The following is a 15,797-nucleotide window of genomic DNA, read 5'->3' as shown; positions in this document are numbered from 1 at the left end:
AGAACATTTTTATTATTTGGTAGAGACTATTTTTGTACATTTTTATATTGTATGGACGCAGTATGAGGTTCGTTCACTAGAAACTCAAAAAATATAAGACCGCCATTGAGTGAGGTTAATTACATTTTCTCAGTGCAACTTTTATCTTCAAAAAATTGTAAAAGGAATAAGGTTAAGGTGGAATTACTCATATAACATAGCTAAAGAGTTTGAGTGTTTATTGTCGCCTAAATCTTCAGCATAAAGATATCAAGGGCAGTCCAGTGTTTCCAGAAGTCTTAGTTAAGTCCATTTTAAAACGGGGGTCGAGCCATAGAGAAGCTTGATAAGACCCCTTTATCTATACTACTATAATAAAGGAAGAACTTTCAGCCTTTGAGGCGGGTAAACTCGGGAACCACAGCGCCAATCCACATACCCGATACACCGTTGGAATCGTCAGGGTGTGTAGATGGTTATAGGCTAGATAAATGAAAAAAAAACGTTATTTAAAAAATTTACAGTAAAAAAAAAGTAGTCCCTCCGAAGTAGCGCTGGCCGCGGCGTACGTGCTCACGTCAGGAGCGCGGGGAGGAGCGGCGTCCAGGAGCGCGACGAGGAGCGGTGACGTGAGGAGCAGCGGACAGGCCAGCGGCGGTGCGAGCAGCAGACAGGCTGGAGGAGTGGCGGCTGAGGTAAAGGAGCGGCGGACATGGCGCGGGGAGGAGCGGTGACGTGAGGAGCAGCGGACAGGCCAGTGGCGGTGTGAGCAGCGGACAGGCGGGAGGAGCGGCGGCTGAGGTAAGGGGACCCATGTCAGGGCAGGCGGGGGACGGGCTGGGCGGGGGCCTGGGCTGCAGGAGAAAAGAGAATGCAGGCGGGGGTCGGGGCAGGTGGGGCCCGGGCTGCTGGACATTGTCGGGCGGGCAAGGGTCGGGGAAGCCTGTTGCTCCCGAACAAGGTCGGGACAAGCTGCTAGTTATATTAATAAAACAAGTATGCAATATATTAAGTGCTGATAGTGTGCCCTTAATAATCATAAATGAATGAGGCATTAGTTGTTAACTCTTTCGGTGCTCATCATGAGGCACTGTGGCGCTGTGCTCATGACGAGCTGAGCTTGTCATAACCGCAGCGGAACGCCCACGTGGGGATAATTCCCCTGCTGTGCTGGGCTTTCCATTAAACGGGCGTGGTCATGACGAGCTCGTCAAGAGCACAGCGCCACCATGCAGCGTGGCGAGCCGAGCTTGTCGCAAGCACCGCGGCGCCCCCCCCCCCCCCCCCCCCCCACGCCACGGGGGAATTAGCCCTGCGTCGAAGGGATTAAGAGTACTTATAAGAGAGAGGGGACTGATGAGGTCCACTTCAATGTCGAACCTGGGGGGGGGTGTAGTCTTACGTTAGAGAGGTGGACCTCGAAGCTGTGGAACCAGGTTAGAGGCTCGGCAACGACGCTCAACATCCTGTGGTCTGGGCAAATCACTTAATTTCCCTGTGCCTTACAAAAAAAAATAAGCAAATTAATGTGTTCATCTGTAACAAAACAGGTGCTCATGTAAAGCGCTCTGATACCCGACGTCTCAGGACTAGTTTGCACTATATAAAACTCCCAAACAAAGAAGAAGATTCGGTGTTCCTCCCTCAAGTGGCTTGCCTAACCAGGAAAGACGATTTTTAGTGAGTAACATTTAGGAGGACTAGCCCTCCTTTGAATTGGTCAGATTGTAGGTTACGCAGTGAGATTCTTGCGTGTTTCTCTCACCAGATGAAGGAAGAGTTTAGTAGGTTGACAGATGTGTGGCAAGAGTCAGAGAGTTTCCTAGGAAACATGCTAAAGGTACAATTAATTTTAGGAGCGACCATCATTTTAAGGGTTTCTACATGTCCCCAAGTAATATGTCTAGGTGACCATATATCTTTCAATTTTTTTCTTTTTGGCTAGTAGAGTATCCTAAATATGTGCTCTGTTGTCCTCAATTGTATGTGTAAATTCAGCGCCCAAGTACTGTACTTTAGAGGGTTGCCATTTCAAGTGGGATTGCGTGGCTATTTATTGGAGACAAATGTTAAGTCGGAAAATTTAAGTTTTTTTCCCTATTCAGAGAGTAGCCCGAGACATCAACATATAGAGAGAGTTTGTCAAGGATTTGAGGCAGAGCTTCATATGCATCAGAAGAGAAATATCAGAACAGTGTCTGTTCAGACAGCCAGTTTTTGGACTCCTCGAGGGAAGGGTGCAACTTTTATGCTATTATTGGATCTTATGCCATGAATTAAGGATTCTACTGAGAGAAGAAACAGTAGAGGGGACAAGGGAAACCCTTTCCTTTTTCCTTGCATAAGATAAAAGTCTTTTGACGGTTGAATATTGACTTTCATGCAGGCTAAGGGATTATGATAAAGGGACATAGCCATATGGCGAAGCTGTTCACCCAGGCCACGCATAAGAAGCAACATATCAAGGAGCAAATCAAGGCATTCTTTTTTGTTTAAAATGTTTTATTATTTACTTTTGTTTAAAATGGTGTATTACTTACTGTGAAACACAGTAACAATGTAAGCTTCCCCCGGTTATTTGTTACTCATGTATGTTGCTTCTTTTTCAGTCTAGTAAGGCTGAGGAACTCCATGTTTTCTGTCTGAGGTCACGTGTGCTGAAACCAATTTTTTTAAAGAATTGTAGCATGTTTTATGATTTTGATGGTTCGTGATGATGAAATGTTACTTTGAATTTGTTGACTTTTATGGTTTTATTACTTTTAAACTGAATAAAGTTGCCTTGAACTTAAACTACTCATGCATAGAACACAGGTATAAATTCCACAAAAGAGGAAGTATAACTCTCTAAAAGCAACAGTAAAGCAAAAAGTTTCAGTATTACCGTAGAAGCAATGATTTACTGGAAGATAATATGTCGGAGATCCAGTTGTTAAAAAAAATTGTAAGTCAATGGATCACATTCTTCACTTAAATATTGAGGGCTTTATTAAGATTTTGGCGGTCCTCCTGTCGGCCTGTGACTGCCGCGCCGACCGCAGGACCGCCAAACCTGTGGTGCGCCTGCCTGCTGGAGTATGAGTAGAATCCATTGCGGGCGGGGTTGCTATGTAGGTGGCCTGTTAGGCTCATAGGAGAGCCTAACATGCAGACCACCGCAGTGAAAGCGCCGACTGCACTTTACTACACAGTGTGGCATGCTCCCTGTTGTGCATGCCACACCACACAGAAGTAACAGGGATGCAATTCCAGGAGGGCACAACTTGTTCCCCCAGCATGCATCCCCAAGAGCAGCAGGGGGCCCTGTTAGGGCCCCCTTAGTTGTCTTTCCACCACCATTTTCATGGTGGGCTCACTGTCATGAAATGGCTAGTGGACAGGCATCTCATAATATGCTCTGCGGTGTTGGAGTGGCACCGCCAGCACATTCCTGCTCCCTGACAGCTGCCCCACCGCTGCGGTATCCTGGAACCCGGCGGATGCGGCGGTCCCCTGTGGGTCCGATCGCCTCACTCAGAATACTGCGGGCAGGTGTGCAGTGTGGCGGGGTCATTCTGCCACCATAAGTAATACTCTTAATAATGCCCTGAGAGTAATGTGAATGAATCTAGAAATTCAAAACAATCTAAAAGGATGACTGACAAACACAAGCCTAGAATGGACAAGAAAGCCAAGACGAGGAAGGAGCCTACCAAGCACATGACTTGGAATAGATAGATAAACTCAGAAAGATCATCATCCTTTGACCAGACTGGGAATCAAGAATATGTTCCAATAGCCTAAATATCTCCCTTAAATGGTGGTGAGTTGTGAACCTAAAGACGTCTTGAGACTTTCCTGATAAAACTGCTGAACCTCCTCCAAAGTTCCCCACATAAACGTGGATTTAGGCTTCAAACAAAACCCCTTTCAGTTTCTTCAGTTTGTGCATCAAACACAAAGTATGGCACTTATTACAATGGCGGTCAGTCGGACCGCCGACCGCCATTGTTCCGGGAAGGTGACAGTTCGACAATTTGTCGGCGATCCCACCTGCCTGATAAGCTGTGCAGGCGGTCATAAAATGGTTTTTCTACTACGACTTATGCTGTGGCCCAGGATAAAGGCTGCAGCCCAAGCCGCAGTAGAAAAAGGCACTTTGTGCACATCTGTGCACCACGTGGTGCCTGGCACGCGGAACCGGATGTGTAGGGGGCATTACATGGGCCCCCCAGGCCACTTAGCAGTGACCCACAGGGGATGGGGGCCCTTCTTGGGGTACCCAGAATCAGGGCCAGACTGGGAACCACAACCGGCCCCGGAAAAAGTGCTCGAATATTACGCCTGGCTGCCAGAATGATGTTACAGACTTCAGGAGGCAAGTCAAATGGCCTCAACTGTCGCCGCTCAATCTCCAAGCATGGAGGTGGAGACTGGAGAGGTTCGGGTGGAGGACCGTCCCCTGCTGCTGCGACAGAAGGTCCTCCTGAAGAGGCAGACGAATCGGGGGATCGACTGACATACTGAGTAGCTCGGGATACCAGTACCTTCGTGCCTAGTCCGGAGCCCGGTCGCGCTTGATCTTCTTCAGCACTCTGGGCAGAAGTGGTATAGGCGGAAAGGCGTACATCAGACCGCAACTCCACTCGCGACGAAAAGCGTCTCCGAGCGAGTGCCGCCTTGGAAATTCCAACGCGCAGAACTGATGACATTGCGCGTTCTCTTCGGTGGTGAATAGATCTAACCAAGGCTCTCCCCACTGCAGAAAGAGACCTTGCGCCATGTCCGAGTTCAGACGCCATTCGTGATCCATCATGCACCGGCGGCTGAGTTTGTCTGCCCTGGCGTTCAGAGAACCTGCCAGGTGTTGAACCACCAGGGTCACGCCCTGATGTTCCAGCCATTGCCAGAGGCGCAGAGCCTCCTGGCAGAGGGTCCACGACCCCACCCCACCCTGTTTGTTGCAGTACCACATGGCGGTGGTGTTGTCCGTGAACACCTGCACTACACTCCCTCGGACAGAGGGGAGGAATGCCTTCAGTGCTAGACGAATCGCCCGCAGCTCCAAAAGGTTGATATGGAGCCGGGACTCCGCCGGAGACCAGAGGCCTCTGTTCTCCGCCTCTCCCATGTGGCCTCTCCAGCCCTGGAGGGACGCGTCTGTCACAACCATGTACTCCGGTTGGGAAAGGGAGAGGGATCTGCCGCTGACCCAATCGCGGTCCGTGAGCCACCACTGCAGCTGTCCCGCAGTGCCCTCCGAGATCAGGACGTGGTCGGACAGGTTGCCCTGATGCTGGGCCCACTGAAACTTCAGGCCCCACTGCAGAGCCCGCATCCACCACCTGGCGTGATGCACCAGTAGGATGCAGGAGGCCTCCAGCCCCAGAAGCCGCAGCGTCAACCTTACTGAGATCCGGGATAACGGCTGAAAGATGGGAATCGGAGCCTGAATATCCCGGACCCGCTGTTCGGGCGGATAAACCCGAAACCGCACCGAGTCTAGAGCCGCTCCGATGAAGAGGAGCTTCTGAGAGGGGCACAGGTGTGACTTCGGCACATTGATGGAGAACCCCAGATGGTGCAGGAGGTCTGCCGTCGTCTGGAGGTGGTTGACGACTGTCTGGGGCGAGCCCGCCTTCAACAACCAGTCGTCGAGGTAGGGGAAGACTGAAACCCCTAACCTGCGCAGACGAGCTGCGACCACCGCCATCACCTTTGTGAACACCCGTGGCGCGCTGGTAAGGACGAAGGGGAGCACGGTGTACTGAAAGTGCTCGTGGCTAACCGTGAACCGCAGGTAGCGCCGGTGGGCCGGCAGGACGGGAATGTGGAAATAAGCGTCCTGCGAGTCCAACGCTACCATCCAGTCTCCTGGGTCCAGGGCAACTAAGACCTGAGCTAGTGTCAGCATCTTGAACTTCTCCTTCCGGATGAAGCCGTTGACGTTCCGCAGGTCCAAGATAGGGCGTAGGCCCCCCTTGCCCTTTTTGGGTACCAGAAAGTAGTGGGAGTAGCAACCACACCCTACTTCTGGCTCAGGAATGCGCTCGATGGCCCCCTTGGCCAAGAGGGCCGTAACTTCCTCCTGCAGAAGTCGCAAATGATCCCCCGATACACGGTGGTTCTGCGGTGGCATGGCTGGAGGAGTCGCCTTGAAGGGGAGGGAGTAGCCTCTTCGGACGATCTGCAGCACACACCTGTCCGACGTGACAGTGCACCAGTGGAGGAGGTGATGGCGAACCCTGCCACCCACTGGCGTCACATGGGCCTGAAAGCACGGACTAGGAGGGTTTTGAAGCGGATGCTGCGAGGGAAGGTGTGGACTGACCTTGCCGTTGTCCCCTACCGCCGCCACAGCGGTTTCCACGGCCGCCACCGCGTTGGGTATTGCCCTGCGGAGCGTGGCTGGCAGCACGTGTGGGTACACCCCTTCCGTGGCCACGAAAGGAGTGAAAGGCAGCCGATTGCTGGCATGGGGCCGAGATGACTTAAAACGCTCAAGCGCATGGTCTGCCTTGTCGCCAAAAAGGCGACGGCCATCGAACGGCATGTCCATCAGTGTGTTCTGGACATCGGCCGAGAAATTGGCTGACCTCAACCAGGCGTGGCGTCTGACCGCCACCGTCGTTGCCATCGCTCTACCCAGTGAGTCGGTGGTATCCAGTCCACACCGGATAGAATATTACAAACTGTTTTCTCTTCTACTTTAGCTCCTCTTCAATGTTTTTTATCCTCTATTGTGTGGTACAACAAGTTCCTTAGATATAAAGGCAAATCATTTTACTTTAAACACTGGAAAGAGAAGAATATTTTCTTTGTGCATCAGTTTTTTGATGGTCCATCTCTCCTTTCCTTTTCAGTAATGCGGAACTTATTCCATTTTCCTTCATCATTTATTACTGAATATACCATTATAACGTCTGCTATCCAGTCACATTTGTCTTCCATCTCCTTACCTGATGATTTTCCCTCTTTCATCCCTACCACTCCGTTGTATTCTTTGTTTTCCGCTCAACAACCTAAAGCTGCTCTTGTTTATTCAATTTTGTTATCAAATGTTTCAAAACGTTCTAAATCTACTGTAGAGACTGCTTGGGAGACTGACTTCGATGTCTCCCTACCTGTTGCTTTGTGGGATCGTATATGGTCCAAACTCTTTAAAGTATCTATTGCTGCACGTATTACTCAATCTTTATTCTTCATATATCATAGAGTTGTTATTACCCCGGTTAGTATCCATAAGTTTTCCCAAACTTCCTCATCCTTATGTTGGTCATGCTCCAAGGAAACTGGGACTCTTAAACATCAATTATACGAATGCTCATATGTTTTATCATTTTGGAATGAAGTATGGAATATCTGCATGCCAATGTTTTCTTGCTCCGGCCCATTATCCTTATTGAATGTGTTTTTTAGGTTCCTTATCCGATGATATTACTATTGTATCTTCTTCTGCTAAGTTATTGGACCTGTTTATTGCTCTTGCATTTAACGTTATTTTATCGTGTTGGAAAGATAATTCTAAACTCTCTCTGCATACCTGGTGGAATTTTATTTGTGATGAGCATAGAATTTCTATTGCATCTTCCACCTCTGTCCCCCTGAAAATTAAATCTGATCTACTCTGGCTTCCTTTCACCACTTATCTTTCTTCCAAATCTCATACTTCATTACTTGCTACTAGTCCCACGTAGTAAATTCCTATCTTCTCTTCCTTTTATTCTTTACCTTCTTTCTTTCTTTCCTTTTCTCTTTCTCTTTTCTTTTTCCTTATCTTTACTTATCCTCTTTCTCTTTTCCCCTCTTACTTTTGCATTTTTCTTTATGATTATATATGTCATGTAATTCTTATGCTCATGTACTTTTTCCCAATATTTACGACATTTCTTTTGTATTATCTTTCAAATGATAAATAAAAATTTCCTCAAAAAAAAAAAAGTGCTCGCCGGCCACCCCTCCCCACTGGGAGGAGGGTTGGAGGTGCCGCCGAGCTCTTTGCCGGTGCCGGTTTTCGGCCGATTTTGTTACAGGGCCGATTTTGCAGCTATGCACTTTTAAAACCAGTTTTAAGCTTGTTATTTTAATAGAATATTTTGCACGAGTAGTTGATTTTCTCTGGAGTGTGTGATGCTCGGCTTCCAAGATATCTCATTGTCATTGGTGTGGTTGTCTCTTCACTTCGCCTGGGTTGTGGAATTCTGTTCCTACTGTGTTTTCATGTGTCATCAGCCCTATTGTCTTTAGATATATTTTGTTGTCATATTTATCTGCTTTTTTTTAATTATTTCGAGTTTTTGCTTATCTATTTTTTTCACCAGCTATACTTTACTTTTATGTATATTAGTTTATTATGAAGATTGTTTATTTATTTTTGTAATGTCTAAGTCTTGTTTTTTGTTGTTGTTTATTCTAGTTTGACTGTCTTGTTTGTTTGCTCTTGTATTTTACTAGTAGCAATTTGGTGTCAAGGCCCTCATCTGCCCCCTTGGGTTTAGGTTTCACACTTTATTATGCGTTAAAATAAAAGAAATATTGACATTGTTGCAGAGGTCCAAGAGTGCACACACATCACCCTATTGCTGTTTAATCGCATGATCCACCATGCAGTGACCTTTACCCTTGGCTAAAGCTCAAACAGATAATGCAATAAAGCTGTTTTCGTAAACATCTAAAATAATGGGTTTGGGATTTTCATGGATATTTCCCGGTTTAGGGCTCCTTTTTGCGTTTCTGCTCTCTTTGGGCTGCCTTTGGCATTAAGACGCAGCTCTGCGCTGCTTAAACACACGCTGCAGAATAAATTGCTTATCATCCTAATAGGCGATGAGTGCCTAGTTAAACCCACTGATCTCTCCTGCAGAGGATCAAACCCTGACTTTGGCACGGATTACATTTAAGTAATTGTCGTGACCTGCTTTACACTACAAAAGAAATATGATTGCTGGGCTGGCCAAGAATTATCTTTCCAAAGATGATTAGCATTTTTGGGATCTTGAGGCACTTCAATCTATTTTGAAATGAAATGAAGTGGGATTTTAACAAAACAAAACAAATAATAAGATTATTTAATACCAATTGAATAAATAAAACCCTGTGGATGTTTATATGAATTCCTTTCAAACACTGAGCGCAGGAGATAATAAAGCCGATTTTTGAATATACGTGTTTGAGGTTAATGGTTTGAGTAAAATTATGCATCAGGCCTTCAGTTGCTTTAAAGTACTTTGAAGTTTGAAGGAGGACATAGAGTCGTGTGAGGCAGCTCAGTGGGTTAAGCGTTCACTGCAATGATCTGTAGCTCTGCTGGCGCACCGGGATCCAATGCCAACAGGTTGGCTGAGGCTTTCTTCTTTTTGTAGATGAAAGGAGAACTACTCATGTGGGTGTTTGATTAAACTGTTTTTTTGGCCAACAAAGATACTTTTTTTGTGATCTCACTATGTGAATCAGCACTGTCCTACGTAGGGACAGGTAGTCTGGACTGGTGCAGTTATTTGCATGATAGCTACTGAATGCGTAAATTAGTTCCATGTAGATTCATTCATTGTTTGTAAATGTACTTTATGTGGATAGGCTGAAAAACTAGATTGGCTGTGACCCTCTTAGACCTATATTGGACACCCATGCTCTAAATGTTCTCATTTATCTTTATTTAGTTATGCTGTAATATTCCTTCTCTTGTTACTGGTACCAACAGAGAGCATGGGGTGTTTCTTTTTAGCTTTGCTTTTTTTTCTTTACCTCTTTTTCTTTCTTTCTTTCTTTCATTCTTTCTTTCTTTCATTCTTTCTTTCTCTCTTTCTTTCTTTCTTTCTTTCTTTCTTTCTTTCTTTCTTTCTTTCTTTCTTTCTTTCATTCTTTCTTTCTTTCTTTCTTTCTCTCTTTCTTTCTTTCTTTCTTTCTTTCTCTCTTTCTTTCTTTCTTTCTTTCTTTCTTTCATTCTTTCTTTCTCTCTTTCTTTCTTTCTTTCTTTCTTTCTCTCTTTCTTTCTTTCTTTCTTTCTTTCTCTCTTTCTTTCTTTCTTTCTTTCTTTCTTTCTTTCTTTCTTTCATTCTTTCTTTCTTTCTTTCTTTCTCTCTTTCTTTCTTTCTTTCTTTCTTTCTCTCTTTCATTCTTTCTTTCTTTCTTTCTTTCTCTCTTTCTCTCTTTCTTTCTTTCTTTCTTTCTTTCTTTCTTTCTTTCTTTCTTTCTTTCTTTCTTTCTTTCTTTCTTTCTTTCTTTCTTCTTTTCTCTCTCTCTTTCTCTCTTTCCTGCTTTCTTTTTTCCCTTCTTTCTTTCTGTCTTTCTTTCTTTCTTTCTTATGTAGCATGATGTCCACCCTCCGAGCTCCAAAGTGCTACACTGTACGTTTAATGAAATGAAAGTTACAGATTGCCTGTCGAGTACATTTTGTATAATTTGTCATCATTATACAAGGTAGTTAATGTTGAAATAAAGGCAGTTTTGTACTTATAGAGAGAGACAGTGAGTGAAGAGAAGCAAGCTATTTACACATTAATTGGATTGTGTTCAGAGGAGACATTACATCATGATGCAAGAGGTCGTTTGAATATTGGCAAATAGGACATTCAGAATAAATGAGTCCATTTTACAAAGGTTATTTCATGTTTTGGCAGGCAGTCATGTTTAGAAAGTGCAGATGAAAAGCCAATTAAATGTGAATAGTTGAGTTCACTGTGATCTTGTGCCTTAGTCCATTCATTTCATAAGAAGTGGACCAAGGCGAAGCTTCCCAGATGCATTTGGTTGTTACGTAGAAGCAGACATCTGGAACCTGGTGGCCATGCTGATGTGGAGCCAGCCCTGCATCTGGGGTCTTCACCTATATTTCAAAATGTGTTCCTTGTTTCCAGTAACTCACAGAGTCCCAGGGACCTTCTGAAACCTTCAGCCTTTGTTGCCGAAGGGTGGGTGTTTCTTGCTAAGTTATTCAAGCATGCCGTCATGCAGGGGATGTTTGATTGGCACTCTGATGGGGCCAAAGCGACAGCTCTCTCAGACATACTAGGATTGAGCAGTTTAGTGCCTTTTATCTATAAATGGTGAAGTAATGCCTAAAAATATGCTGTATTATGGACATAGATAGTGTCTTCAACTCACACCGGCAGCAGGTGTTCTGTAATCCTGGATTCCTCGGGATTGGGTAACTCGAACACCCCCTTTGAACGCACCAGTCTGTACCCCAAGAATATAGAATAGACCTGTCTTGATAAGTAAACCAGCGTTTTATTACTGCTTGTTAATACCGGATGAAACAGTACACGATACCATACAGTGTAGAGGCAACGGTAGAAGTTCCAACCGTCCTCTGCACGGATGCCAGTCCTAGCATTCACCAACAGAGGACACCGTGCTAAGTAATGGCCGAAAATGCCACTCGATTAAAGAGCAAGAAGGATTGTGCTCTTCAAGTCGTCCTTTGCAGTCATGTCGGTCCCGACACTCTCCAACGGAGGGCAAACAAATACAAAAAGAACGGACCGCCGGTATACTGCTGGTCCTCTCACTCGATAACCCTCGAGCGGGGACTGGTATTGTTAATGTATGGACGAAGTCCCAAGCGCTCGATACCCTCGAGCGGGGACTGGCAAAGTTCAGGGAAGGCATGGAGTCCCTTGCACTCGATAACACTCGAGCGGGGACTGACAATGTTCTATTAGGGGACTGAGTCCCACGTGCTCGATAACCCTCGAGCGGGGACTGGCAACGTTCGGATAGTGGACTGAGTCCCACACGCTCGATAACTCTCGAGCAGGGACTGGCAACGTTCAGCGCTCGATAACCCTCGAGCGGGGACTGGTAGAGTTCTGGGTGGGTACTGAGTCCCATGCGCTCGATAACCCTCGAGGGGGATAGGAAAAGGTCTATGAGGGGACAGAGTCCCAAGCGCTCGATAACCCTCGAGCGGGGACTGGTAAAGTTCAACAGCGTGGACGGATTCACAAACACCCGTGAATAGCAGGGTCTTGTTTCGGGTCTTGACGCCTTCCAGCAATAGCGTTCTAGGCTTACGCAACTCTCACTCGCAATACAGAGCTCACCTTCCTTGAAGCTTCGATACAGCGGACTCGCGTCTCTGATTCAGAATATCTGACGCCGACTGCTGGCTTCCTGGTTGTTTATATGGTGATGCCCTCCGCGCAAGTTCCTCTCGCTATGCCCTTTGGGAATTGTAGTTCTGGGCGGGGGTGGTTCCGGGTCTTGTGGTTCCGTGATCGGGTTTCTACAACGATACACTACGGGACCCCGTTGTGTGTGGAACATGTTCAGCCCCTGGTAGGTTGAAAATTGTGCCTTTTCACTGGTTTTATAGACTTACTGTCAGCTCAGCGATACTGTATCTTACCAAAGGGTCATCATACCTAAAGGCTACGTAGGTACCATTATAATCAGCGTCTGCGAAACAGTGTAATGGCATTGAGGTGCCCTCTAAACCTCACCAGTGTGAAGGTGCCTACTCAAGGACTTTGTTGGGTAAATTGATGTTGTCACTGGTCTTTTTTACAGATAGACCTATCAAAAAAGAAAAAGGATGGAATATGCACAGGTCATGTCCTCTTCATAGGAACAACAAACACATCCAATAAATGCTTGCAACCATTAGGCTAAAATCTACTTGGTTTTCATTTGTCACTGTAGCCCTGGTTCTGATGGTGGTGTCTTAATTCCTCCTTATACTCACTTTACTCTGTAACATGTTGGAATGTATGGTGGCTCTGATCAATTGACTGAAAAAGTATTTTGAGGGTTCAATCTGGGCTGTTGGTGAACAAGAGACCAAGCGGCTGATCTCTCAAGAAATTACAATGTTACCTAGTAACCCCATTGTTTGTGCATGCCTTCACTGAGGTAGTACCTTGAATGCCAGGAGATGAGGAGCAAAGCTGAACGAGATGGAGTGGAAGGTTCACTCCAGTCTCTAAGGAGGTGTTCCTATTCGCTGCCGTGGTGTCTCAACATCCAGCCTGTCCATACTGACATAATTGAACAAATCTGCATCCTACATTCCTATATATTTTAATCGAGCCCTAGGGACCAGGGATCAGTCAAAATACCAGGTCTTTGGTCCCTTTTTGAATTTCGAGAGGGAGGATGATGTTGGGAAGTGAAGGGGAAGGTTGTTCCAGGACTTGGTGGCGTGGTAGGAGAAAGATTGACCTCCACTGTTGCTTTGGCGCATGCGGAGAGTGTGCGAGGGTGAGGGAGGCGGAGCACAGGTGTCTGGAGGGTTGGTGGAAGTCAGCCAGCGGTTGATATATGCTGGTCCTTGGTCACGGAGGGTTTTGTAGGCGCGTCAGCATCTTGAATTGGCATCTTTTCTAGATGGGGAGCCAGAGGTTCCTGAGGTGGGGGCCTTTCTCCCTTCTAACACTACACCTCAGTAGTGTCATGTACATTTTATCAATTGATTACCTTCTAAAATGTTCAGATAAGTGAGAATTGTGTTAAAATAATGACAATGGAATCCATAACTGCCCATTGCTTTGGTATTTCTAGATGGCAACTACCAGTTAAGAACAAAAAAATGCTAAATATTAACAAATAGAAAATAAGTTAAACACTTTTTTCAATTTTTTTAGCACAGAAGATATATGCTGTCCCTGTTATCATAGTTCATAATCAATCAATCAATCAATCATAGCATTTGTAAAGCGCACTACATACCCGTGAGGGTCTCAAGGCGCTGGGAGGGGGGGGGGGGGGTGATGCAGCTACTGTTCGAAGAGCCAGGTCTTCAGGAGTCTCCTAAAGGTTAGAAGATCTTCGGACTGCCGTAGGCGGATGGGGAGGGTGTTCCACGTCTAATAGGTAAGTGATGCCAGAAATGGTTTGTTTGAACTAGTTATGTTGCAGGAGCTGTGAACTGCCTAATTATTATCACCATTGTTTAGGTTTTCTATGTGCTTAAAATGTTTTATCTTGTTCAGAAGTCCACCGAGAAAAGCAGATAGAAACCGTGAGCATGGACCAATGGATGCCTCTACTGACGTACACAATCCTGGGGATGTGAAGTTATATTCACCTCAAAACAAATTTTCAATTTTCACTGCTCAGAAGAGCTCACATCTCCCTGAAGCAAGTAACGAGATCATGGTTTATGGTGTCACAAATGATGCTGGTAAGAAAGCATTATGTTTAATTCTTATTTTTGTAGTTGCAGCGTCACTATTCTTTCCAGGCATAAAAATTTACATTAAGCAAAAAAGATACAGAATCGCTTGTACGTCACAATTCAGATAGTCAACAAATTGTCCCGAGGTGCACGACTGTGATATATACGGATTGCAGGTACTGCTATTCATGTAAAGGATATGTACATTATAGGATAGGGCCACTTGTCCCTATTTAGCATGTCAGTATCTAAAGTTATTGGGTCATCCTCCCCCTGCCCCTGTAAATGTACAGCCTACTGCAGACTACAATGCTGGGGTTAAATTCCTTCTCCCTGTGTTATGAGTCAAAGCCTTATGAATGGGCCGAAGAGACAATCAGCATTTAAGGACCATTAGAACATTGGAATGTTGGGAGCTCCATTGAAAACAGTGGAGTGCTCTGGGCTTATAATGGCTGGTATTAGCCTGGAGCTCCAACATTCCAATGTTTCTTTGTTCACAGCTCTGGCTGTGAACAAAGGCTTCAGGGAACCTGAGGGGATTCCAATCCCCTCACTCTCCCAAAAGGCTTTGGTTTTTTTGTTAGAACATTCTGTCCTCTAGTGACAGAATGTTCTAATAGCCTTATAGCCCTTCGTAGATGGGCTATACCGCTATTAAAGTCCCTCTCCCTTGTTAAAGGCCCTCGCCTTCGGCTCGGGGCCTTTAACACTGGAGAGGGCCTTTAATCGCTGGTATAGCCCTCTACGGCGGGCTATAAGGCTATAGTACAGCCTTTAGTAGTAAAGCTATAATGCATTATTAGAACATTGGAATCAGGAGCACTCCATTGCAGACAATGGAGTGCTTCTATGGGCCGGTAAAAGCCCGCAGAGCAACATTCCTATGTTGTTTAAACAAAGGCCTCTCAGAGCCCTAGGGGATTGCATTACTCTCAGGCTCCGAGAGGCCTTTGTTTAATTTGTTATAACATTCTGCCCTCTAGTGGCAGAATGTTCTAATAGCCTTATAGCCCTTTGTAGCGGGGCTATACCGGCTATTAAAGTCCAGCTCACTTGTTAAAGATTTAACCATGGAGCGGGCCTTTAATAGCCTGTATAGCCCACTACGGCGAGCACAGAGCACGCTGTACCAGGGTAGCAGTTGCAGTAAATAAGTAAATAAATTAGTAAATGTTTATAATGAAACAGAGAGAAATACAAAGAGAAATTGGAATGACGGACTGAAGAGCCGTTATTCACCCTCTTCTACAGCACTATTGTTGATGGAGCTCCCAACATTCTAGTGTTCTAATTAAGCATTGCGGCCCACATTTGGGACAATAATGGCTGTTAGTTACCCCTTCCCTTGCAGTTTTGTGACTGAGCTGCAGATAAGTGTAATAGGGATATTATCACCGCCCCTCCCCTGATATAAGACGGCGCAGCAAGAGCGAGTGCATTGTTGAGGGCTCGGTAATGAAAAATAGCTCCTGTGGGTTAGCGGTGCATTTTAGCTCGATATCCAACAAAGCTCCTCCCACAAACACTACCCCTAGTTCCACCCCTTGGTTTTCTAATACAGAATGTATAGTAATGTAAGCCCGAATTCCTAAGAGCAGTAGGAAGTATAAACAAACCTGTTGCAGGCACTGCATGTGATGGATAGAGCCCGGTCATGCGTATTTCCCCCCCATCTACCTCTTCCAAATTAGAGCTTCGGGGAACTGTCCAGATCTCAGTT

The 15,797-nt window shown here is 45.7% G+C and overlaps 1 protein-coding gene across 1 annotated transcript in view; it reads left to right on the top strand.

Moving 5' to 3' along the window:
- CCDC187 (coiled-coil domain containing 187) overlaps nt 1–15,797 on the top strand; it is a 296,756-nt gene that overhangs the window by 120,104 nt on the left and 160,855 nt on the right. The window contains exon 13 of the mRNA XM_086919347.1: nt 13,890–14,080. Within this exon, the coding sequence (XP_086775473.1) occupies nt 13,890–14,080 (191 nt within the window). The remainder of the gene's footprint in view (nt 1–13,889; nt 14,081–15,797) is intronic.

Source organism: Lissotriton vulgaris, chromosome 5, assembly GCF_964263255.1.
Source record: "Lissotriton vulgaris chromosome 5, aLisVul1.2, whole genome shotgun sequence".
NCBI lineage: Eukaryota > Metazoa > Chordata > Amphibia > Caudata > Salamandridae > Lissotriton > Lissotriton vulgaris.
This window is presented reverse-complemented; position numbering and strand designations above follow the sequence as displayed.